At 40.7% G+C, this 25,611-nt stretch overlaps 1 protein-coding gene across 7 annotated transcripts in view; it reads right to left on the minus strand.

The window, feature by feature from the left end:
* Frmd6 (FERM domain containing 6) overlaps positions 1-25,611 on the minus strand; it is a 74,357-nt gene that overhangs the window by 30,060 nt on the left and 18,686 nt on the right. For all 7 annotated transcript variants that reach the window (XM_035445933.1, XM_035445931.1, XM_027418202.2 and 4 more), the window contains 2 exons: positions 7,467-7,735; positions 939-1,029 (listed from right to left, as the gene is read on the minus strand). In XM_035445933.1, the coding sequence (XP_035301824.1) occupies positions 939-1,029; positions 7,467-7,565 (190 nt within the window). In that variant the 5' untranslated portion in view covers positions 7,566-7,735. The remainder of the gene's footprint in view (positions 1-938; positions 1,030-7,466; positions 7,736-25,611) is intronic.

Genomic DNA, 25,611 nt, shown 5'->3' on the forward strand with positions numbered 1-25,611 from the left:
GGAAAGGGAGCTGGCTTTATCTGTTGACCATAATGTATTTTCTAACTTAGCAGATGTAAACATTTACGGCACAAACCAGATTCTCAAACTATCATAATCCTTTAGATTTAAACCCATTCAAGTAAAAGCTTAGCCACATAAACACAGAAAACACAATTAAAACCAAGTAAATCTCCTTGAAAAAGATGAGCAGAGATGCTAAAAGACTCTGGGATTTAGAAAACGAATGCAGAGAAATTTCCAGATACAAACTGGCACAAGACAGCTTTTATCAAATGGATGCAGGTAGTCTCAAGAGTCTAGTGTTAAGTAAGGGACATGAGACCGCAACTCATCTGAAAGCCTTCTTTGCAAATTTCTCATATAATGGAGAAAGAAAATGATTGCATTTCAAAATCACACAACATGACTAGAAAAAGGAGAAGAGCATGAAGAGAAACAGGAAATAAAATTCAATTAATACATTACTGTAACACTGCTAACCATAAGAGAATCTAAACAGAAGAAAGGTAGCTTTACTATGTTCTAAGTTTTTGTAATGTCACAAGCCATTATCACTTATAGTATTACAGATCTAATGATAAATGACAAAAAACATCTGCTTTCCTCCCAGTTACAGCTGGTCTCCGTGTACAATAAAACATAACAAAACAAAAATCAAACCTGGTTCATTGAAACAAAACAAAAAAAGGAAGCAATACATAAATATCTAGATTCTTAAGAAGGAATCAATATTAAGTTGATGTAATAAATATCATAAAAATCCTAAATCATATAAAAACACATCATATTGATATTGGAAAATAAATACTAGACTAAGAATGAAGATTAGTTGATGGGTATTTGACAATCAGTTTACACTGATGGCTTTAGGATTTAAAATGTCATTTCCTGGGCAACAGTTGGCTGAACATACCAGAGAACAGACTGAGACTTACTTTGTATAACACTGAGACCAAACAGGTGACAATCCTTTAACCTGAGCAGGTCACACACCTGGACCAGCAACTGATGACACAGAATTTTAACCTGTAGGAGGGAGAAAAAAAAATACTTGAGATAATTAAATTTAGCCCACACAGTGAGCCACAATTGGCAACTTTTACAACTTTGTAAAAATGTAGTTTCTCAGGACATGCTCCCATCAGCAACCTGCCTCCGGCTTATCACTATAACTTGTGGCTGTGCTTCAGTGATGATCTCACTATCAATATTTACAGCATGCTAATACAGTACCAATAGAATCTTGCAAAAGACTCATAAATCTACGACACATGGATCAGGTTCTCAGATCCTGCATGAAAAATGGGCCTTTAAGAAGGTCCCTTAGAAAGGTGGGCCTAGGCCCTATCCCAAAGGATATGATAGAATCTGATGACCCTCCCCCCCATGGAAGGCCTCACCCTCCCTAGGGAGCAGAAAGGACATGTGATAAGGTAGGGTTTTAGTTGGGGAGGGTGGTAGGGGAGGAGGGGAGGGAGTGGGAACTGGGATTGACATGTAAAAAAAAAAATCTTGTTTCTAATTCAAATTTTAAAAAAAGAATAAAAAAAGAATAAAAAAAGGTCCCTTAGAAGAGCTCGTTCCACTAAAGACATTTATTTGGCAAGTATGTTCTTTCTTTTAACATTTTTTCTTATTGGATATGTTTTTACATAGTATTCAATGCTTTGGCATATGTATACCCTACAGAATGGATTAACCAACGTATCGCCTCAGATACATATTATTTTTGTGTGTGGTAAGAACACTTAAGATCTACTCTATCCAGTACATGAGTTACGTCTGTCATTCCACACATGTTTCCTGAATTCATTCTTCCTGTACCTGAAATCCTCTGGCCAGCATCTTTCTGCCCTGCCCACTTCAGACCTTGCACTCAGCTTCTATGGGGTAGCCTTTTTTAGATTCCACACAAATGAGAGCATGTAGTCTGTTCCTAGCTTATAGCCTTTAGTATAATGATCTCCAGATTTACCCACAGTGTTGCAAACAACAAGCTCTCCCTTTGGTGTGGCTTATTACTCCAGCATGTGTGGACAGAAAACAAAACCGCTCCATCATGTAAGCGAGTAGTGACAAAGGCAGACCTTCAAAACTTACATGTATTAAAAGTTACAGACTGGTTAAAACATGTGCAACACAACCTTTGTGATTTTCATCTGCATACAGTCAATGATGGTGCCAATTGTAATTTTTATTAATTCCAAGAATGATTTTATCATATTTTTATACAGCACTAACTAAAATTAAGAAAATGAAAACATGCAAAATCCCACTGGAAAGGGCAGAAGACACTGAAGGCCAGAGGGACCTGTTTAGTTCTTCCAAGCACCAGGAATTGAAGAAAGCTGTGGTGGCTATTAGTTACTTCTTGCTGCTATGACAAAATACTTGACAAGAAGCAATTAAGGAGGAAGGGCTCATTCTGGCCTGTAGTACAAGGAGATACATTCGATTGTTGTGGGAAGTGGGGATGGGGGTGGGGGAGGGGCGGTGAGCAGGAGCTTGAGGCGGGGTCACGTGGCATCCACAGTCAGCAGAGACATGAACGCTGCTGCTCTGCTCATTTGGTCAGTTTTACTCAGTCTGGGATCCCAGTCCATGAGGCGATCACCTGAATTCAGGATGTGTCTTCCTGTGTCAATTAACCTAATTAGATAATCCCTCACAGGCGAGTTTCAAAGTTTCCTGAGTGACTCTAGATCCTGTCACAGTGGCAATAAGGATGAACTGTCACAGGCAGTGTCAGTTTATATTCAGGATCTGATTCCCAATGAGGTTTGAGAACCTCTCCTAGAGACCCCTTCCTCAGTTACCCCTGAGGACACTTTGGCTTATATGTGCCTTCCAGCAATACTGTCAATGTGATTTTATGTGTCTGGGTTCTTTGCCTGAATGTAGGTCTTTGCCTCACATGCATGAAGTGCCCTCAGAGGCCAGAAAAGAGCATCGGATCCCTTGGACCCGATGAGCTCTCATGCGGGATCTGGAAGAGCAGTCACTGCATCTAGCTGCTGAGCCATGTCTCCAGTCCTGTCATCCAGCAATTTCAGAACAATGAACTGATGCAAGCTCACCTCGACACTGGGAAGACCCACTGGCTGCTGGGAAGTCACTACCCCCAACCCCTTTGTGCTACTTTGCTAACAGCTTGTGCCCTAGAGAAGTTCCATTTATTTCCAACACTCACTGTAAACACTGGATTTGTATTTCATGTCATAACTATACTGTTACAAATAAACTTAGACAGACTGATAGCCAAGAGGAGGAAGGATCACATTCACAGGCCACTCTTACATTGAGCTAAGTTCCATAAACTTGGGACTTACTTAAAATGTCACACTGCTCTGGGGTACTTTTAACCCTTAGCTTGACTGTGTTTAAACTTTAGTTGGCTTGGCAGGATATGGAGCAGCCAGGATGAAATGCAACAAGGAGCTGAATTCCAAATTCCAAATTAAACATTTATAAAATAAAATATGTGGCGACTCTTGACTAAATAAGGCCGTGCCTCTCTTCCAGGCATCCCAGCTAATTATTACTGTTCCGCTACTTAAATCAAGTATCTGGAGCCTTCTGCTAAAGCTCTTTAACAATCATCAAGTAAGTATAGTGTTCTTGTTTAAAAACTATAATTAAATAAGGATGTGGCTTGAAAGTGCTACCTGCTGTGAAAACAATCTCCAGCGTTGGGTATTTGCAGGGTAGAGTCTTTAAGGCCACATAGCTGATTGTGAAATTTCCTAATTCCTCTCATCTTCAGGGACAATGGGAACTTCAGAAAACACTACGTTCTCAACAGCGTGGGCTTCATCTAAAAATACCCTCTGTGTGGAACTTTGAAGTGGGAGGGGGTTTGGTCCTCACTGTGCCAATGGTTTGTTACCGTGCAAGGGTGTTTTGAAAGACTCCCTGGAAAGAAAGAATTGTTCCCTTTGCCACAGAAGGGAGGTGCAAGCTCTTGGCTCTGTGATTTCTGCCACTCTAAAAACTTTCTGCCTCTTACATTCACCATAATTTTATTTTTTAAGTTCCCATATTTTATATTTGCTTGATGATTAATTTAAAATAGCCCCTACTAATACAATTCATGGTGATTCAAAAAGACTAAAACATTAAATTGATTTCACATGCAGAAAGTCAATATGGGGCTGGAGAGATGGCTCAGAGGTTAAGAGCACTGACTGTTCTTCCAGAGGTCCTGAGTTCAATTCCCAGCAACCACATGGTGGCTCACAACCATCTGTAATGAGATCTGGTGCCCTCTTCTGGCCTGCAAGCATATATGGAGGCAGAATGTTGTCTACATAATAAATAAATAAATCAATCTTTAAAAAAACAAAAACCAAAAAACATGAAGTGAACTATACCTGCATGGGGTGGGGGAAGGAACTTCCTTAAAAAAAAAAAAAAGTGTATATGAGCCACATCCCCCACTGCTTGGGGAGGGGTAGGCCACCAATAAGCATTTTTTGTTACGATTAACTCCCTACCTCCTATACAGGTAGCTCTGCAAACATCAAACATCACCCTTCTCAGTTGTGGGGAAGGGAGTTCTGGGCAGCTCTGGATTGTTTTTCTAGCAGTGGAAAAGCCCCCAAGAGACTTAACCCCATCCTTCTTGAGGTCCCAGGCTTGCTGGAAAGGAGCCTGGGCATGGCAGAAGACCTATGTTCTCTGGAGTGAGAAATCTTCTGGGCCTGCATGGCGCCCAGACACTCCATTGTGCTTTCAGTGGCAGCACACCCTAATGAAACGAAAAACAGGACAAGGAACTAGACAAGAGAAACACTACTCCATAAAGACTGACTTATTGAGCAACTCAGAGGACAGAAATCACAAAGTGATGGAGTGTCTTTAAATCCTTGCCATGTTCCCACATGAGGCATAGAATAGCCCCTCTTCATATATGAGGAAAACAAACCAAGTAACAAAGAACAGACTTAAGACGAATGCCCAACGATGCAAAAAAAAAAAAAGTCAGACGCAGAGTAAACAGTTCAGACCATGTCCCCAATGTCAATAGCCTCAGTCACAGGCCCAAAGCCCAGTAAGTGAGAGGGGCTCTCGAGAATAGGGCTGGGCCATGGGTTCTCCTTTCTGCCTCAGGATTTCATTCATGGCTCTGTGGTCCCTGCTGAGGAATTTTGCTAAATCAAAATTCCTGTGTCCTGCCCTAGACCTACATCAGCGTCTCCATGGGTGAAGCCCAAAGAGCTGAGCATTCTTTCACCAAGCCCCTCCCCCAATAATTCTAGTAGACAGTCAAGTTTTAAAGACCTGCATGGCAGCATATATGTGGGAAAACTAACACACAGCCCCGTATTAAGACAATTTTTGCTTAATTCTATCAGACTGCAATTAGGCAAAAGAAAAAAATATGAAGGTTGACAGTAGGAAGAACATTTTAAAAATGCTAGGAATGACACCATAAAACATGCTATGAACCCGCCTGGAGTCTTTCAGGCTGTTCTCCAAAATTACTTCCCTCAGTTGAGACTCCAGTACCAATGAATTTCTTTAGAAACTGTAGCCACCTCCTAGTAGTCCTTACGATGACAGATCTATTATGACTTTCCCCATCCGGAACACGCCACACACTATCAACACGCATACTGGAAAGTGACAGAAAAAAGGCAGAAGGAGTTTCCTCAAAGCTTATGCTGTGTGTCCTGGACTGCATGTGCTTAAAAAATTTAAAGGACACATTTTATATATATGAATGATATAGTAGGTGACATAAGCAATCAAGAAATTGTTGGCTGCTCAAATAAAACCAAGATGTCTATGGTTACAAGCAGAACCTTGCTGCAGCCTAAACTTTTAATGAGGTTATTTAAATGTCTTATCTGTCCGGCATAACTATTTATTCCATTAGACAGAAATTAATATTAAAACTATACTAGCATATAAGTAGAAAACTAATTCAAAGGGTAACAACTGAGACAGGTTTTCCTCAGTTCCAATAGAATGCAGTTAAGTCAAAGAAGCAATATACAAGTTGACAGGTCTGGGTGTACCCATATCTTTAGTCCTAGCACTTGGAAGGCAGAGGTAGACAGATTTCTGTGAGATTAAGGCCAGCCTGATCTATACAGCAATTTCCAGACCAGCTTGGCCTACTTTGTGAAGCCCTGTCTCAAAAAAAAAAAAAAAAAAAAAAAAAAAAAAAAAAAAAAAAAAAAAGGAAAAAAAGAGAAAAAAACAAAGATTGACAGGACTATGATTATATGACAGTTCATGATTACTATTAACCTGCCTGGCAGTTTCCACCAAGGTTACTTACTCACTGAGGTGCTCCGAGATTCACTTATCTACTCTGATAAATGTGTGTCTGTGATTGTAGGTCTACCATCCCTCCAAATGTTCATAGCAGCTTTATTATTATTTGTCTGGAATTTCAAATGACACAGTATCCAACACCAGTGAATGCATAACTAAATGGGGCATGACCACACTGGTGAAATATTATCTTCTAATGAAAACAAAACAATTACTATTGTGTCAATCTCATGGGCCAAATGTTGAGTGAAAAGCACTGGAGACAAGAAGAATGTATCACATCGTTTGGATGGCAAGAGCTGAAGACAATGGATTACTGACAAGGAAGTGTCACACAGGATCTTTCTGAGGAGACGGAAATTAGTATCTTAAGCTGGACAATGGCTACATGGGTGTATATACTAACAGTATATGCACTGGGCTGCACACTTAGAAAGATTTCTATGCTTTGCAGTGTGTTAATTATAATTTAACTGTTAAAAGTTAATTTCTATGCTTTGCAGTGTGTTAATTATAATTTAACTGTTAAAAGTTAAAAGGAAAAAAAAAAGCTAAAAAACAGTATCCCAGCCCTCAATGTCCTGGTAAACGAAGTACTCTCAGCTCACTTACAGCCCTTTAAGCTCACCTTGGACATTGCCTAGGCTGACTAATCAAACCAGTCAAGAGGCATGTAAGACACTCAGTAATGGCTACACATGGGTGACAACTCTGAGCACTTAAAACACAAATGGACAGGCAATAACAAAGGCTAAAAAAATGTTCAGATTTGTTTTTCCTTCCTCCATCTATAGAGTCTTCGGTTCCCATCTCATTACATTAATTTTTAGCTAAGAAAGAGGCTTACGTGCTGTAGAAATACCAGAATGAACCCTTTCTAATATGGAAACTAAGAGCAGAGGAATTCAAAGAACAAACAGGCTACTGGTGGGATCTGAGGGGGTCCTGTTGCTCAGCAGTATCAGGAGTAGTCCCTAGACCTGAGTGAAAGTGTGGAAGGCATTCTAAATGATCCCAAATGTATTCAAGGCTGAACCACACAGAAAGATAAGGAAACAGAGAAACCCAGTAAATTAATTCAACTGAAAAATTATTCAAAGATTTCACCCTAAACTACCTAACATGGACGTGGTCTGGCAGGGACCAGCACCCTGAAATAGTCCTGGAGTGGACCTACTCACATTTATGATGATGTTCAGGGACTCATCATTGGGAAGGAAAATGCAAACACTGCGGCGGTCCTGCATGACTCTGTTGTTATGGAAGGTCAGTTTGTTCATTGTGTTGTGGGCTCTCCAGAGGGTAGGCTGGGCACACCGAGTGCTTAGCAATCGCTCAGGATCCCAGCACTCCAAAGCCAACTTCTCCTCATCCTTATATGGCCAACAGGAGAAGCATCGTGGCACCCCACTATGTAGGTTTCATAGCTGTACAAAGTCCAAGGGGAGACCTGTGGAGAAAGAAGACAGTCTGGTCAAAGCAGCAGCAGGGCAGTGCAGGCACATCAGAAACAGGGAAGGTGCATTTCAAGTGAAGACTGCTGTCCTCGGGACACTAGAAGGCAGACATACTTTGCCCCTTAACAACTGTCTTCGCACTTGGTTTTTAGACATGAGTTAACAGACAGAGTGAGAGCCTGGACATTCACAGACGACCAAATACCACAGGCTCAGGCAATGGATCCTGACTGAGGAGTTCCCAGTCTCTCAAGGGAGACGGCAGGATTGTGGCATGAACTATAAGAACAGCATCAACAGAAGCCTCTTCCGGGACTACAGAGCATAGATGACTCGTCGACTTCTATCACATTCCTGATTAATCACTGGTGACCTTCATCTCACCAGCTGGCTCTACAAAAAGAAGCCCTGGCTGCTGGACCACCCAGGGAAGCTTCAAGAGCCACTGTAATGGATTTCTCCATGGCATTCCCCATGGTTATTCAGTCCTTTAGTTTTTATGTCCTGCTTTCTCCTGGTTCTCAAACTAGCTGATGGAAATTTAATCCAATCATTCTCCGATCAAAGAATATGTAGCCATAGGAATGCTGTATTGCCAAACCATGTGTACATGTAAAAGAACTATGGGGTCATAGAAACCTCTCATATTTTGTCAGTTTACTAAACATTAAGTTGTCCCCCCCCCTAAAGTTTTGAAGTGTGTAACTTCGCTTGCAAGTAATGAAAGTTTTATTTCTGGTCTTCAGCCATCACACCCTTCATTTCTGTTTTCTGCCTCCTGGCACTGGTGAGACCCTGCAGAATGATTTTAAAGCACTGGTGAGACTTTTCCTACTCTTGAGTGCTTTGAATGTTGCTGCTAGCAGGACATCATTCAACTCAGTGTGTTAAGACTAGCTGTCGTCTCTCATGTCACCGGAATTTCCATTATCCCTCTGTAGCTGTGTTTGTAGGATACAAGAAAGCAGGTCCAGGAGTATGAAAGTGATTTCCAAGGCAGAATCTTGACCTGTCTGCTCCTTAAAGCTCATCAGTTCTCAGCATGAGAGACCATATTCATAGATGGTAATAGGTAAATATGATCCAGTGATTTTTTTAAAACATAAATAAATTCAGTCTTTAAGAGAATGATTCAAAACTAAAATTAGGTGGTTAATCTTGTATGTGGTACTTCCTTCTTAGGAAGGGGACCATCCACTCAGACATTCTGTCTTCCTAAAGTTATAGGGTGATTGCTTCCCCTTGATTTCTGGTATACCTCTTCAGAGTGGATGCTCAGTCCCTGAGTTCCAGGAACCACACCCAAATGCAGTCACTCATCTAGAAAGTGTTCTCTTCTTAAGGAAGATGTTGGCTACATATGAATCACACCTGGGGTTGGAGATAAATGCAGAGTCCAAGCCACAGTGACACTTGTGACAACATCCCGCTGTGCAGCACATGTGGAGACCACCACTTCATTAAGGGAAGAATTTAGCATCGTGCTGGAATCCACCTGACTCTTTGAGCATGCTGGGAGAACATCCTAAGAACTGACCCACACCAGAGAATGACCCCCTCATTGCTACTGCTGAAAATATTCGCAGCATTTTCAAAGGTATACATCCCTAAAGCAAGCCAGGTACATGCTGGGTGTCTCGGCACTAAAACACGAGGATTTCAAGTTCAAAGGCCATCTTGGGCTACTCTACATTCCCATCTTGTTCTGTACACAGCAAGACCCTATCTCATGGAGACAAACATGAGCCAGGTGTGGTGGTGCACACTTGCAATCCTGGCCTGTAGGAGCCGGAGGACTCGGAGGAGACGGATGGCTGCACATTGGGGCCAATCCACCTAGGGCTACACAGGGTGACTGTCTCAAAATAACTGATCTAATAAAATTCCTAGAATGAGTCAAATTTGGAGACTGAGAGCCCCCACTTATACTCTCTCCTAAAAATCCAGAAAGTGTTAAGGCTCTGTGAAGACTGACAACATTTCACATACTCACCGAGCACACAACACTTCTCTCCCCAAAAATGGCTATCAAGGCCCCGGAGAACAACATCCTTAGGCATATCAATCATATCATATCAATTGAGAAAGGCAGTTCTGGAGTGACTCTTTATCATACTACTAAATTCCATAGCAAACATTTCCCCTATTGGGATATTCCAACATTTAGGCCTCTCTTTACTACATAAATTATAAGCTATGATTAAATATATTTTACTTAGATCAAACCCTTAAGTGATATGAATCCCAATCTAATTCCTCATATTTAAATCTGCACTTCATATGGAGATAGTCCTATATGTGGTGATACCTTGCTTGTACAAATAAAGCCTGTCCGAAGGTCAGAGAATGGAGCTTGACATTAGCTAACCAAAGGGGTCTGTACAGACAGACAGGAAATGAGATAGATATCACCACACCTATGTGTTTCCATTTTTAAACTGAATCATTTAAAGCAGGGTATTTCTTCTGACCCACTTTTTTGGAATTTAAAAGTTAAACTGGGGGAGTGGGATCTTCTGAGGTTTAGGATGGTTCCAGCTTCATTTAAATACATTAAAATTTCCATTTGGGTACAGTTTTTATTTTACAGTTCAGACACAGTATGAAAGTCTGGACAAAGATTACTGAGGCAGATTTACTGATAGCCAGTTAACACAGGCAGCAACGCTTCACTGCTACACTTAATACAAGGGTGACAAACCCAAACCCCCTAAACAGAGAAGGGATTAAGCCTTCATTATACCAACAGTATCAAAGCTGATTTAAAATTCCACTAAAAAGGTAAACACAAACCAAAACAAAACCTATCTCTAATACATACCAGCATAAAATTTAATCTTAAACTGAACTGTCTTGGGAAACAGTAAGTAAATAAATTAATACCAATTTGTATTACAGAAATCAGGTAGAAATCACCAGCTATTTGTTATGTGGTCTATGCAGAGCTCCAACTCAATCCCAGGATGACATGCCTACTCCAGAACAATTTTTTGTCCCAGTTTATGGACAAGCCTGATAGTGACAAAAGATTGTGTTGACAGTGATTCAGACCCCCAACCCTTCTTCCAAAGGGACTTACAAAAAAATACACATTCTGGCAATTCCACCCACATGGTGTAGTTTCAGCTTGGATGGAGGTAAAAAAGGTTCTCTTTCTGGATCTACCTCCTTGGAATGTAAGAAGATGGCCCTTGTCTAGTTCATGAAAGGCAAACACGATCAAGACAGACCCCATAAGCGGCCGGTATGGCCACTTTATTACCTAACAAAAACAAAGGGCGTTATTTTGTTAAGTGGACTTTGAGAACCGTACCTTTGACCTGTTTCCTAATTATAAACCTTTAGGCACACACAGGCTATGTGCTCACTGCTCACTGAAAATCAGAACACAGAAGCTACAGATGTTCCCCTCTAACATGGTCAGAGACACTGTCAAGAAGCCTGAATACTGTTTTGATTCCCCAAAACACAAACATGGTGGGCAATGACATGTCAGCTCAAGGGAAGGTACAGCTGAGTGACAGCTTCAAGTATAGAAATATAGCCTATACTGTACTATGTGATTAAAAAATTATTGTAGAGCAGCGGTTCTTAACTCATGGGTTGTAACCCATTCGGGGGTTGAATGATCCTTTCTTACAGGGCCACATATCTAATATTTACATTATGATTCATAACAGTAGCAAAATTATAGTTATGAAGTAGCAAGAAATAATTTTATCATTGGGGATCACCACAACATGGGGAACTGTATTAAAGGGTCACAGCATTAAGAGTATAAGTATATTGTCCTAAAATGCTATCCCATGTCTTTCATAAAACAAGTTCCACAGTTTTGCTCATTTATTTCATTAATACAAAATGTGTGTGTGAAGCACCTACTATGTGACAGACAGGCAGTGAGCACACACTGTAGGCCAGAGTGGGTGAGGGTTCTGATGCTGTGGCCATGACATGTGGATGTTGTTTTACATCAGGCGACAGGACCCCTTGCCGATGGGCTGAAATCTGAGCCAACACCTGAATAGAGCAGGATCGAATGTCCTTCCACCCACCCACCCATCTGTCTCAGGGAAGAATTTCCAGACAGAGATCGGTAAATACCAAGGCTCACTCACTGCTTGGAACAGGTGAAATAACAGTGCTGATGACGGCTACCGGTGGCTACACTCTTGCTGCATGCTGGGCACTGCTGCTAAGCACTCGTGGAACAGGGAAGAAGTTCCACTTTGTCATGCTCCCCAGTGAGGAACAGGTTGTTCTTCTCCCTGGAACCTGTGGGTGGGCTGTGTGAACAAGCCACGCTCAGGCTTTGCATTACTGAAAGCCAACTTTTGCAGATTATTGTTTCTTTTTTTGACAGGGGGGAGTTTTGGGAGGCTGGAGAAATGGCTCTGAGGTTAAGACTGCTCTTCCAGAGGACCTGAGTTCAATTCTCAGCACCCACATGGCAGCTCACAACTGTCTGTTATTCCAATTCCAAGGGATCCAATACTCTCACACAGACATACATGTAGGCAAAACACCAATGCACATAAAATAAAAATAAATTATATATATAAAAAAAGGACAGAGCTTTGTTGTATAACCCTGGCTGTTGTGGAACTAGCTCTGTAGCCCTGGCTGGCCTCAAACTCACAGAGATCCACCTGCCTCTGACTCCACAGTGCTGGGATTAAAGGCGTGTGCCTCCATAGTCTTGCCTGGTAACTGTTTCTTGTACCAAAACACCACCTCTAGAAGCACACTGAGCTCAGGCACTTCAAATTCTGCCTTTTCTTGTCTGTTTTCTCTTTTCAGATCTGAGAGCAGGGCCACTATATATCCCCAAGGCCAGACTCATGGAATAACCCTCATCAGCTGCTGGCTGTGTGTGTACAACAAACATCCCTAACCAGTGAGGCTCCCACTGAAGACGTCTCAGCCTTGGCACTTCTCACGATTTGAAGGTATAATGGATCTGGCAGGTACATTTGGGCTCCTGGTGGCACTGTTTGGGGACATTATGGAACTTTTGAGATGTAAGGCATGGCTGGGAGAGTAGAGTACCTGGGAAAAGGCCTGTGGAGGCTAAACCCATCCACTGCACTACCACATGAGACACTCTGCGGTAAGCTCCTGTCACCATAGAGCCTTGCTACTAACTTCATCCCTGCAGGATGGCCTGGGCCTTCTGTATCTATGAATAAAAGTAAATCTTCCCTCCTCTCAGGTGCTCTTGTCAGGCACTCTGCCACAATGAATAAATAAATTAACCCAGTACTATTGTTATTTGGGGGCCAAACAGTCTCTGCAGTGGGGTACATCCTGAATCACATGTGTGTTTAGCTATATCTTGCCTCTGCCCACTAACTGCCAGAAGCCCCTCTCTCTACCAGCTGTGACAACCCAAAATGTTAATGGGAATTGCCAAAATTTACCGTGGTCAAGAACTAATATAAGTTTCCATATAAAGTTATTATGGGCTGCTTTTTGTTTTTAACAACCCAGCTATTTTTTTAAAGTAATAAGCTCTTACTGAATACATGCAAGATTTATTTTTAACTGTGTGTGTGTGTGTGTGTGTGTGTGTGTGTGTGTGTGTGTGTGTGTGTGTGTGTAGGGCTCTCTAAGGCTGGAGCGTCATGCAGTTGTGAGCCACCTGACATGGGTGTTGAAAATTAAACATAGGTCCCCTGAAAGAGCTCTTAATCCCTGAGCCATTTCTCTAGATCCAAACGTGTATTTTTTATTTTTATTTTATTTATTTATTTTTTTCAAGACAGGGTTGACAGGGTTTCTCTGTGTAGCTTTGGATGTCCTGAAACTCACGCTGAAGACCAGGCTGGCCTTCAACTCACAGAGATCTGTCTCCTATGTGCTGGGATTAAAGGTGTGTGCCATCACCACCTGGCTCAAATGTGTATTTTTGAAATTAAATTAAAAATTAAATATTTTAAATTAAAAATCAGGAAAAAAATCTGGCCTGAACTCTTAAGTCAAGTTTTTGCAATTTCCTAAATGAACAAGGCCTGCAGTTGTGGAATTGCCTTGAAATTCAGCTTTGTGGCTGTGTATTATCAGGCTGCTCATCAGATATACTCCCAGTACTGTGCACATACTCCGAGGAGCTCTCTACTTTGAAGACCAGAAAATATGAGCAATGACCTAGAAATATGACATTTGACTTGTGATATACCTGGATATTCTATCTTACAAAGGATTTTAAGAAAGGGTCATTTGCTTCTAAGAGATCCTTGAAAACAGTTTTTGTTACTTACTTATGGCCAGTTTCACATGTCTGAATGCCCACCTGTGTGTGTACATGTGCACCACATTCGGGCCTGGTGCTCATGGTAACTGGGTCCCCCAGAACTGGATTAACAGAGGGTTGTGTGCTGCCATGTAGGTGTTATGGACTGAACCTGGGTTTTCTGAAAGAGCACTAAGTGTTCTTAACTGCTAAACCACCTCTCCAGCCCCATGGTTGAGATTTGTAGTGACTATTGCACCTAAGAAGAGCGCGCCTGGTGACTGACTATTAACCAGCTGCAGCCAAATGCTCTGGGAAGATAGCCGTTTCCTGTTTGCTCATCTGCACTTTCCAACCTTGCTCTAGTAGAAAAATGAAGCACTGGGGAAAGGGGCACATCTCCACAGAGCTGGTCCCCAGGACAGATGTGACCTCATCAATCAGTCACATCTAGATTCTAATCTGTCCACAAAATACCAGCTGTGTGACCATATGTACATTTCGTAATCCGGGACCAATTCTTCATTGGTAAAATCCATAATATTGGCCTTCTAAAATACTAGATAGATTAAATGTCAAAATGAATATAAAACATTAGGTGTCAAGGCTTTCTGGATAGGAAAGGATACTCGCTTGAAGCTATGAATTTCCAGGTAGGGAAAAGAAATAGTTACGACTGAGCCATGTAGTAAATCATCCTACAGAGAGCTCTTCATTTTACATTTTCACAGCCAGCTAAATTACAGGAAGTTTATCCTGGGAAAAGGGGAAGTGTATTGCTGGCTGTACACGGTAGAGTGACAGTATATTAGGCCATTGCCCCTTTTGAAATTTTTTTTTTTTCTGGAAAGAGCAAGGGCGTGTAGGAATGTGTGTTAAAATGTGTACTGGCTGACCAAAGGATGCACAGAGGTAGGTTGGTTCTTGACTTGAGAAGAACATTTGAAGGACCAAACTAGTGTGTCATAGTGTGATACAATAAATGACACAATCTCCTCCATTATGGTTGTCGTGGCCAATCACTACAACCTATATGGCTCTATCATAAACAGTCATAAAGATGATACATCATTGGATTTAAATAATTCCACATCTGCAGCAATAATCTGCCCAGAGCATACTGAAGTTCTGAACAAATTCATCTAGTAAAATGTTGCCCACTGAAGTGAGGATGGAAGAAACAGGACGTCTACCCACAGCAAGCTGCTCGCACACTGTAGTACACTGGAAACGCTGTAAGAGCCATTTGCTACCCATCCCTTCTAACCACGAACAACCATAATATCCACAGCCACTGCATATCTTTAGAGGAACTACTTGAGTCACATAGGGATCCACACCAACAACGAAGCCAGCACTTGAGCACTCTAGTACTTGGTAAAATTAGTGGTTGTGTATTCTGTCTTTGAAATTCTTGGGACCAGAGTGTTTCAGATTCTAGAGGTTTTCCAATTTGGGATACCTGCATAGATTTACCAGTAAATGTTCCTAATGTGAAACTCTGAGACATAAAACTTCTGGACTATTATGTTGACAGCTGTGGTTTATGATTTCATGTTAGAGATGACATGCTAAAGCCCGTGTGTGTACTTGTCATCCTCAATCCACTGCTAAATTCTGGCCATCAGAGCTCATAATCTCCATGAGGAGTCAACGTTAACAAAGTAGAAACAACGGTAAGCAATGCTGTGATATTCTAGTTAAATGCTAAGTGATGCTACAAAACGAGGAGGCACACTCCTCAGGATGACTTCCACCAACCAATTGCCTGCTTTACTACCCAGATGGTTTTACACTCTACTGTTGCTATTCTGACTTCTGCTCCCAAGTTCTGCCTTCCACCATCATTATTTTCTGTAACATTCACACTCACCTGAGTGAGAAGGTTAAGGAAAGGGCAAGGTAGCTGTGGTACTTGGGGGAGTGACATGACCTTTCTTATCCTAAAGACTAACAGCACAGTCCTTCAAAGCGTGACTCGGTTACCTGTTCTCTAGAGTGAGGGGGAACAGGCATCATGTTATTTATTAATCAATGATTGGAAGGGCTCTGTTCCCTGAGTCCATTAAAGGAATTGTGGTGACCTCCCACTCTTTCTACAACTCTGATGGAAATGTCCTATTTACCCTGGTCATACCCCAGAGAAAATGAAGCATCACTCAGTTAATTAGCACTCCTACCATCTGAACACTTATTTGGAGAACACAATTTCACATGCCATAGTGATAAAATGACAACAAATGACCTAATTTGTTTTGATAGATAATTTTTCCAAACACCAAGACTGAGGGGACGGGGTAAATAACAAAGTGATCTTCGATGTTTGAAAGATCCAACTGCCATATATAAACATTGAAAAATAATCTTAGAAAGGAAAAAGAATACTCCTCCACGATTATCTGCTGTTCTCACCTGCCTTCTTGAGTTCTCGGACTTGCATTGTTCCTTAGCCCCACCCACCCCACCTATGATTATAGGTAACACACACAACACTCATATTCTTTAATGGTTCAGCACTTCTCTGGAACACATGATTATCAAGACATTGTGATCCTTGTCACTCATGCTTTGGGTTGCTGCAATTCATTTCATTGACTTTGTCTTGCTTTTGACCAGGCTATTCCCTCTGCGCAGGACATCCCCCCCTTGCATCCTGTCCATCTGTCAACTTCTTCCAGAGAACAAACATCATCTTCCTGGTTCTTAAAAAGTGCAGGTGCTGGTCTAGAAAGCCTGTGTCCTAGTCCCTGGGCAGTCAGCAGCTGCTGCTTCTGACCTGGTCAGGGTATACAATCCTTCTCCAGGACAGGTCTTGGAGTAGCCTAGAGTAGCTCTACTTCCATACTGGAAAGCTAGTGAGACTTGAAGTAGTTTAGACTTACTTGCCAAAAAAAGCAAAGAAATTCCTTAGTAATTAAGATGAATACCATGTTCCTTAAACAGCTTTAGGAGCCAGTTATAGTGGCTCATGACTACAATCCTAATACTCAGTAGGCTGAGGCAGGAGGATTGCTGAGTGTTCAATACCCCTTGAAGCAGGTCCACAGAGTGAGGCCCTGTCTCACACAACCAGCAAGCAAGCAAGCAAGCAAGCAAGCAAAAGCAAGCAAGCAAGCAAATGACTCCTTTCTTTTCCCAGTGATATTAAGTACTGACATAGCTTTTTTGAATAGATGAAATGGGCACATCTTTTCTTCGCCTCTAAATGTAATGGGAAAACAATGAGGATATTATTCCCCAACACCATCAACAGAATAGTGTTTTTTGTTTGTTTGTTTGTTTTTAAAGTCTCCATAACCTCTGGTAATGTCAACTTATATTAAAGTAAACATAATGAAAAGGCATGGTTAGATTCCCCAATTTGCAAGTGCCAAAAAATACCCAACTGAAACCTGAACTGTGGAGCCAACTGCTTGCTTCTAACTCTTTGCTCACTATTGACTAACTAACCAGCTACTTACCAGCTGTATGACTTTGGGTGATACAGCTATCACCTTTCAGTAGAGTCCATGTGTTATAGGGCATTGTAAGGCATATGGCAAGTTGGATACAAATCTTAACTGTTGTTAAGTAACATGACTCATTAAATAATTTAAAGAGATTTATAAAGCTAATGTTGTATGTGGGTTTGATGGAGGAGCACACATGTCATCTAGGACCTAGTTTCTTCCTGGTGCCCTGAAATCAGTTCTATCTAAACTGGCATCATGTAGTAGGTAGCAAATAAGAATATTCAACTAATGTCATGAGTCACAACGCCCCATCAAAAGGCAGGAACAAGACAGCCTCTACAGCGGAGGTAGAATCAACTTCCCCTAAGCAAATGGACTTTTAAAACCAAAATTGAGTACCGTGGGGAAGCTGAGATGGTGAGGTTAGATAGGCAGGCAGCAGGAAGGACAAAAGCAATGCTAAAATTCATGAATTCTAAACCACAGAAACATCACTTCCACAGCCATCTGCATTCAAAAGTCATATCAGGGTTAGCAAAGAGGCACAAAAATTCCTTTCAACCAACATGAACTCCTAGCCTGACACTGCCAACAGAAAGTGCTGCGCTCAGGGAAAACACTAGACTGAGACGTGTCTGCTTCTAATTTCTACAATGAAATCTTTGATGCCTTCATTCATGGGACTTGGTACTCAACTCCATCTGTCACAGGAATTATGGTTTTGTAGATGATGATTTTGTTGTAAAATTCTCATTATTTGATATACACATATAAGAAAAAGATATATGGAATTTTAACATTAACTTTTTGGATGTTTTTCCTGAAATTATTTTTGTCCAAAGAGAACATAATTATAGCACCTTTAAGAAAGATTGAATGAAACATGTGAGAAGCTGCTTTCTTGGGGTACTGCATATTTTCCATATCATCAAGTAGCTCCTCAAAACAATAAACATACAAGTTGGAAACAGAGACATCCACTGCCAAGAGTAACATATTCTGCATTAAAACCACTCACAGGGAAAATGAATGAACAGCTACAAACGAACAAATAAAAATCTCAAAAATGATGAACAAAAAAGATTAGGAGAAATATGTATGATTCTATCTCTAGGATTAGCAAGTTCAAAAATAAAGAATGATTCATTTAGGAAGACAGGACGCACATGGCAAGACTACCAAAGGAAGCAAAGGAATGATTCATTTCAAAATTATATAAAAAATTACATATAAACACTTTATTCTATGTGACTTTCCAATTTTAGAAAGTAAAACCAATCCGTGGGTATTGTTGATAAAATAACCACATACTAGCAACTGAGTTTTAAAGAGATATACAAGGGTGAGAAATATAGGTGATTCTGCTATGACTGCCTACCACACTTCACAAGGACACCCAGTGTATCACATTCTAAGTTCACATAAAATATTTTACCCACCACATAAATGTTATCATGGCTTTGAAACTGAAAAACAGCCTCAAGGGCACTGAGCGCTAATGAACACTTAGGAGACAATTTAGTGACAACATGTGTGTTCATGCCTTGAGTTTCTAAGATAATAAATGAAAATGCTGTAATAAAGTACAATCAATGACATCTTTACCGCTGCCTCCTAGAGACTATTTGAATCTGGGACTTGACTGGTGAAGAAACTGGCACTTGACCAAATGACCCTGTTGGTGTGGGTTGGGCTTTTCCTTGCAAGATTTTCCTTCCTTAGTTTAAAACAGTAATGGATATGAGATAATTTAAATAAATTTCTTCAGAAGGCACAATACATATTTAACAGAAAGTTAAACATTTGGAAGTATTTAACTACGTCAAACATACTCAAGTGCTAATAAAATTTGTTTTCACTCTAACAGTCAAAGAATTTTACAGGAAAACTTAGGAAGCTAGAGAAAGACTTTGAGATGCAAAAATTCAATATCCCATATATAAATATGTATTGAGACTGAGGTTATACTGTTACACAGACACACCCAAACGTAGCAGTTCCACATGGTATCATCATGTACATGCACACATACATACATGCAGTCTGTACACATGCCTGTACACATGTAGTCTGGGGACAGACACCCTTTTCAGTAAAAGATCAAAAGCACTATCTACAGGCTTCAAAGGAAAATTTTCTAACAAAGCTTTATGTTGCTATGAAATCTTGTTTTACACCCCCTTGGGGATTTTGCTTTGAATACATGATTTGGAGACAAAAATGTCATATACAGACAGAACTGTGATTTATGGCTTAAAAAGCACTTAAGAAAAATGGTAAAAGTGTTTGCTCTTTGCATGACCTATTTTTTACAGCTTCACAAAATATTCACTATAGCTTCTCTCACACAGGGATCTCTATCAGACACATTAAAAATATGTCTGTCCCAGCCCAGCTTTGGTCAACAGTCCCTAAAGAGTCATTAAATTCATGAGCCAGTCTGCTCTGAGGAGATCAAGGTGGTTTGTGTGTGTCACTGTTAGAGTGGCTGTTGGGAGATGGTGGGAAGCCACAGCTGTGGCCCTTATGTTGTTCCCTGGGGAATCTTCGCCCTGAAGCTCTCTCTTACCCAATAGCCAGAATTTAATTCCCTCGGCTTACTCACTTTTGGAAGGTAACGACCATAAATATGCCAAGTCTGCCAGCTGGACTGCATTTTTGAAGGATGCTTACCTGTGGGGTTAACATTCTGCTTCCCCCATGCCAATTCCCAAGTCTTATTTCTGTAACTCTTTTTGCTGGGGTTTTGAAATAAGATAAAAATCAAGGCCAACTGAATGATTATTCGTTTCTCCTAAGGGGGATGGAAAGGAAGCCACGCACTGAACCTCTGTGCCCTCCGGTATGGGAGGCAGATAAAGCACAAAAGTGAGTCATGAGCAGCCTAGGCAAGTTACCTCGGTCTGACCCACCTGCTCACCGAATTTCTGGTTGCGTGATGTGCATCTCCCTCTACACTGCACATTCCTCCTTACAGTAATCACCCGCTGATGCTGTGAGAGACTTACAGTCTGGATTTTACAGGGTGTGGAGGAAGGAACTCAGAATCACACCTTACCCTACACTAACATGGTTAATCTTCCATGAAAAAAAATGGAACCATCCCTCAGCCTTGAAGGTTACAGTTTTTTAAAAAGTCCCAAGACAAACAAAACCAGAAACTACCCCACCTCTGCTCAGTACTTTTTTTTCATAAGACTGTGATCACACCGGAAAGGCAACTATTCCTGAGATGAGCCAGGGACTTTCAGCCTGGGCAAACTGGATGCGTAGCTTATCCGTGGCCAGCTGTCACTCACGGCAGGACCAATGCCACCCCATGAACTCTCTCGATCCTTACCTGGACAAGCCTATCTATTGTTAGTGGCCTCAAAACCATTTCATCTGTGAGCCAGAAACAAAGCCAGTCAAATATTTCATTGAGTGAAAATTCAAGAGTGGTGCACGCCTTCAATCCCAACACTTGGGAGGCAAAGACAGGCAGATCTTTGTTAGTTTGAAGCAAGCCTACTCAACATAATGAGTTCCAGAGCAGCCAGATCTACATAGTGATACCCTGTCTCAAAATGATTATTCCAGCTCCTAGGGATGGGGAATGAGTTAAGAAAGCATGTTACCCCTAATGTTGAGCTTCCTAACTTTGGAGAGCTGAGTGAGAATTTTTCCTCTCTCATAAGATCTGCAAAATATTATCTGCTGTCCATACAGGGAGCAATAGTCAGATGACCTAAAAACCTCCCAACAAGTCTTTCCTTCAAAAGCCATCTTCCAATTGAATGCAATCTATTTAGAGTTTGGAAGTGATTTCCTCTGAGGGCAAAAAGGACGGCAGTCTCCCAAGCTGCTGTGCATAGCAGCCAGAGAGGGAGCCTGCACTCCAGGTTATCAACGTTAGTGATAAGGCCATCCATCGGCAGCATTGATCTTCATCTTGGTCTCACGTTGGCAACAGGAGCAATATACTCTGGATGTACTATAAACAAATTTCCATTAGCAGATGAGTACTCCCGGGAACATGCTTCAAAATCAGCACAATCACAAGCATCATGCTTGAAACACCTCTAAGTGTTCTGCTCTCCATATTTTCACAAGCATTCCTTCTAGTTTGAGGAGTTTTAAAGATTAAAAACAAAACAAACAACACCATTATCTAGGATTTTCTAGTTCTTGCTGATTTCTGTCTCACTGAGAGAGAAGATTGAGATTGGAGCTGGAGCAGTAGAGGCTTGGGCTTGGGCAGCACAGAACACCAAAGAGGATGCTGAGACAAAGAACCCAAGATCTATGCAGGTGGGGAGAACATGTTGGAAATCACCAGCCAAGTACTGACTGGTACCTGTGTGGAAAAAAAAATCCCACAAAGCCAGACACAGAATTGTCAGAGAGCAATAGGCCAAATAATCCCCAGTGTTCACAGGGTCTTGAAATGGCTCTCGGTCCCATGAGCCAGGGAGAACAACCCTCTAGCATGAATGATAGCAGATGGCTTACTCTGAAGGCCCTCCCCATCGCAAGTATCTGAAATAGCTGTAGTCTGAAGGCAACACTCAAAATACCTTACAAGCTTCAAATCTTCAGAGGACCAAATGGGAGCTCACATGCTAGAATAGAGTCCAAACTAAAACCTGGCAACTGGTACAGATGTATGAACAATTCATTCAGATGTTTCAAAAGACACAATCTACCAAAGCTCATTGGAGAAACAGGCTATCTGAATACACCACTATCTTCATACAGATCAAAGGAAAATTTGACAAAGAAAATGCCAAGTGCAGATGCTATCCCTCCAACTATTATCAATGTTTAAAGAAAAAACAAAACAAAACCATGCCAATTCTATATAAATTTCCTAGGAAATTAAAGAAGCATTTCTCAATTATTTTTTATGAGGCCAGCATTTCCAAAACCTGGGCATTATAGCAAAAACAAACAAAATGGCCAACATCTCTCATGGACACACTTAACAAAACTTGGTGTATTGAGTCCAGCAAAATAAAAAGGTCAAAGATGAAGCTAGACACAGTGGTGCACGCCTTTAATCCCAGCACTTGTTAGGCAGAGGCGGGGATCTCTGAGTTTGAGGACAGCCTGGTCTATAGAGCAAGTTCCAGGGCAGTCAGGGCTGTTCAGAGAAATCCTGTCTCCAAAAACCAGAAACCCAAAACGAAACAAAAAACTTCAAGAACCCAAGAGGAAATACAGTAAGTCTAAGTCTATAGCATAGATAACAATATTATGCCAATGTCAAGTTCCTAGTTTTGAAGCATATATACTGCTAAGAATTTTTTTTCACCAAGTGGAGGGATTATCAAAGGGTAAAATGGAATTATTTTTGGAATTTCTTGCAGGTCTCAAATTATTTCAAAATAAAGTTTTAAAACCTTGCAGTGTGCTTTTTCTTTACAAAAATTAACAAGCCAATTCAAAATTAGCTAAAATGATTTGGAAGACAACAAAGTAGTTCTGTCTTACTAGCTCATTTGCAGAATTCTTTTTTTAAAAGATTTTTATTTATTTATAATGTATAATACATTCTTTTTCCATGTATATTTGCACACCAGAAGAGGGCACCAGATCTCATAATGGATGGTTGTGAGCCACCATGTGGTTGCTGGGAATTGAACTCAGGACCTCTGGAAGAACAGCCAGTGCTCTTAACCTCTGAGCCATCTCTCCAGCCCTCATTTGCAGAATTCTTATGAAAGATGTAGCAGCAAAGGAGAACAACTTGTGTCTAAGGACAGGTGTAGGTCAATGGAACCAAACAAAACCAGAGATACTCAATGGGGAATACATTTTTATCAAATGGTACTGAAACTATTAGACCTAAGTACATGGGGAAAAATTACAATAGTGCTTACACAACAACTAACTTCCCATGAGTTGGAGACCTACATTTAAAAAGATAAACTCCTGGACTTACAGAAAACATCTGGATCTTTGTGACATTCTTAGGACACACACACACACACACACATACACACACACACACACACACACACACACCCACCCACCCACACACACAGACATACACACACAATCTTCCACAGAACTCTGCCCTTTGAAAGTCACCTTAAAGATGAAGAAATCTTCAAACTGGAAAAAAAATTTAGACATCTGCTTCAAAACAAGCCCATAAATAACACAAACAACTCTTACAACTAAACCAAACCGACAACTTTTTAAAAATACGACCAATAAATCTGAATAGTCATCTCAGCGAAGACTGTATGGGAAGGACAAATAAGCACTTGAAATGAAGCTCAATATCATTAGTCATTAGGAAACAAATAAAAGCCATAGTAAGTTACCTACATACTCATAAAACTGCAAAGACCAACAATACCAAGAATTCGGAGCAAGACAAACTCTTGGTCATTGCTCATAGGACTTTGAAATGGCACAAGGCACTTAAAAAAATAGGCAGTTTCTATTAAGGTTACATATTTACACATCATGCAACTAAGACAGGAAATGAATGTGTATATTTATGGTAACTTTATCATGGCTCTAAAATGGAACAATCCAAATATACCTCATCAGTAGGGGAATGAATGAGCCAAATGACAACTGAATGCCACCCAAGATGACAGAAGAAACTACTGGTATGGGCAACCAATGGTGAAATCAAAGCTTTAAGAACTTTTTCCTTCTTTCTTTTTTTTTTTTTTTTTCCCTTTTGGTTTTTCAAGACAGGGTTTCTCTGTGTAGCCCTGACTGTCCTGGAATTTGCTCTTTAGACCAGGCTGGCCTCAAACTCAAGAGATCCTCCCACCTCTGCCTCCCAAGTGCTGAGATTAAAGGTATGTGCTGTCACCACCACCTGGCAAGAACATTTTCTTTAAAAAAGATCACCCATGAACATGTTCACAGAAAATCTCTAACAAAACTTGATATCCCCCAAACACGCATACTAAATGACAGAAGAAACCATGTACAAAAGCAAGGTGAAAGAGGAATGGGGATGTAACTAAAAAAGAGGGTCACAGTAAACATTTGGTCACCACTGAAATATTCTATATTTAGTTGTTTTGTTGGTTACATGAGTAAATACATTTGCCAAAACTCAATTATCTATTTATAATTTGTGAACTTTATTTCCATGCATGTAATTTGTCAGAGGAAAAGTAAATGTTTAAAAATGAATCTACATATCTACTAGTGCCATATGTTAAGTAGCAATTATTACCTCAAACCTCTTGTTATATGTGAAAAGAATACAATGTAAAATCAGCTCAAATGGTAAGCCCAAGGCTTTATCTTAAACCCTGAGCTTAAACAACCTTAGAACTTAAATGTAGGAAGTAATGGTAATTTGGTAACTGAGACAAAGTCAAGGCTACTTCATAAAACAAAGACTCGGTTACCACTGAGCAAGAATTCTGAACATCTTTAATCCCAGCACTCACGAGGTGGAGGAGAGTAGATCTCTGAGTTTTAGGCTAGCCTAGTCTACACAGGACAGCCAGGACTACACAGAGAAACCCTGTCTCAAAAAACCCAAGGGGGATGGGGGGGGTTTCAAACAGCAGAAGATAATTTGTGGAAAAAAGCAGGAGGGCAGTTGTATGTAGCATAACCCTCGAAACACTGTGTTATGTATATTTTCCTTTGTCTTTCTGGTCGACCTGTGCTAGGTTCTTGCCCTGTTCATCTTTGATTTTCAGCAAAATCTCTGGCAGTGTTGAGACCAGTCATCCATGTTTTCATTTTCAAAGTAATGTGTGAGCAAATGTCCTACTACAGAAGGTATGTGGTAGAACACTTCCACAAAACACTAGTTACACTATCTCATGAGTTCCATAGCCTTCTGCATTCCAGTTTTAAAACTATGAAGTTGCTCAACTTTATGTCTACTCTTTAAACATATAATGAGCAATCATTTCAAAACGCTTTTCATTTTAGATTCCTTTTTAGCCAGTTTGATAAAGTAACAAGATAACAGCTGCATTCAACAAAGGATCTATAGTCTAAAGTTTTACACATATCTTTGCTTTTTGTGGTTAAAGGGCAATGGCCTGGAATTCTGTGTCAAGTTGAAAACGTTTGAAAAGACAGGCTTTAGTTAGACTGAAATAAAACTTCCCTCTGTCAAAATAAACATGAGCTAAAGAAAGTAAGTTGCTAGTATTTGGCAGAAACTAAAATTGGCTGCTTAAAGTATCAAAAGAGTACTTGGGAGGTT

This window comes from Cricetulus griseus, chromosome 5 (assembly GCF_003668045.3).
Source record: "Cricetulus griseus strain 17A/GY chromosome 5, alternate assembly CriGri-PICRH-1.0, whole genome shotgun sequence".
In the NCBI taxonomy this organism is placed as follows: Eukaryota; Metazoa; Chordata; class Mammalia; order Rodentia; family Cricetidae; genus Cricetulus; species Cricetulus griseus.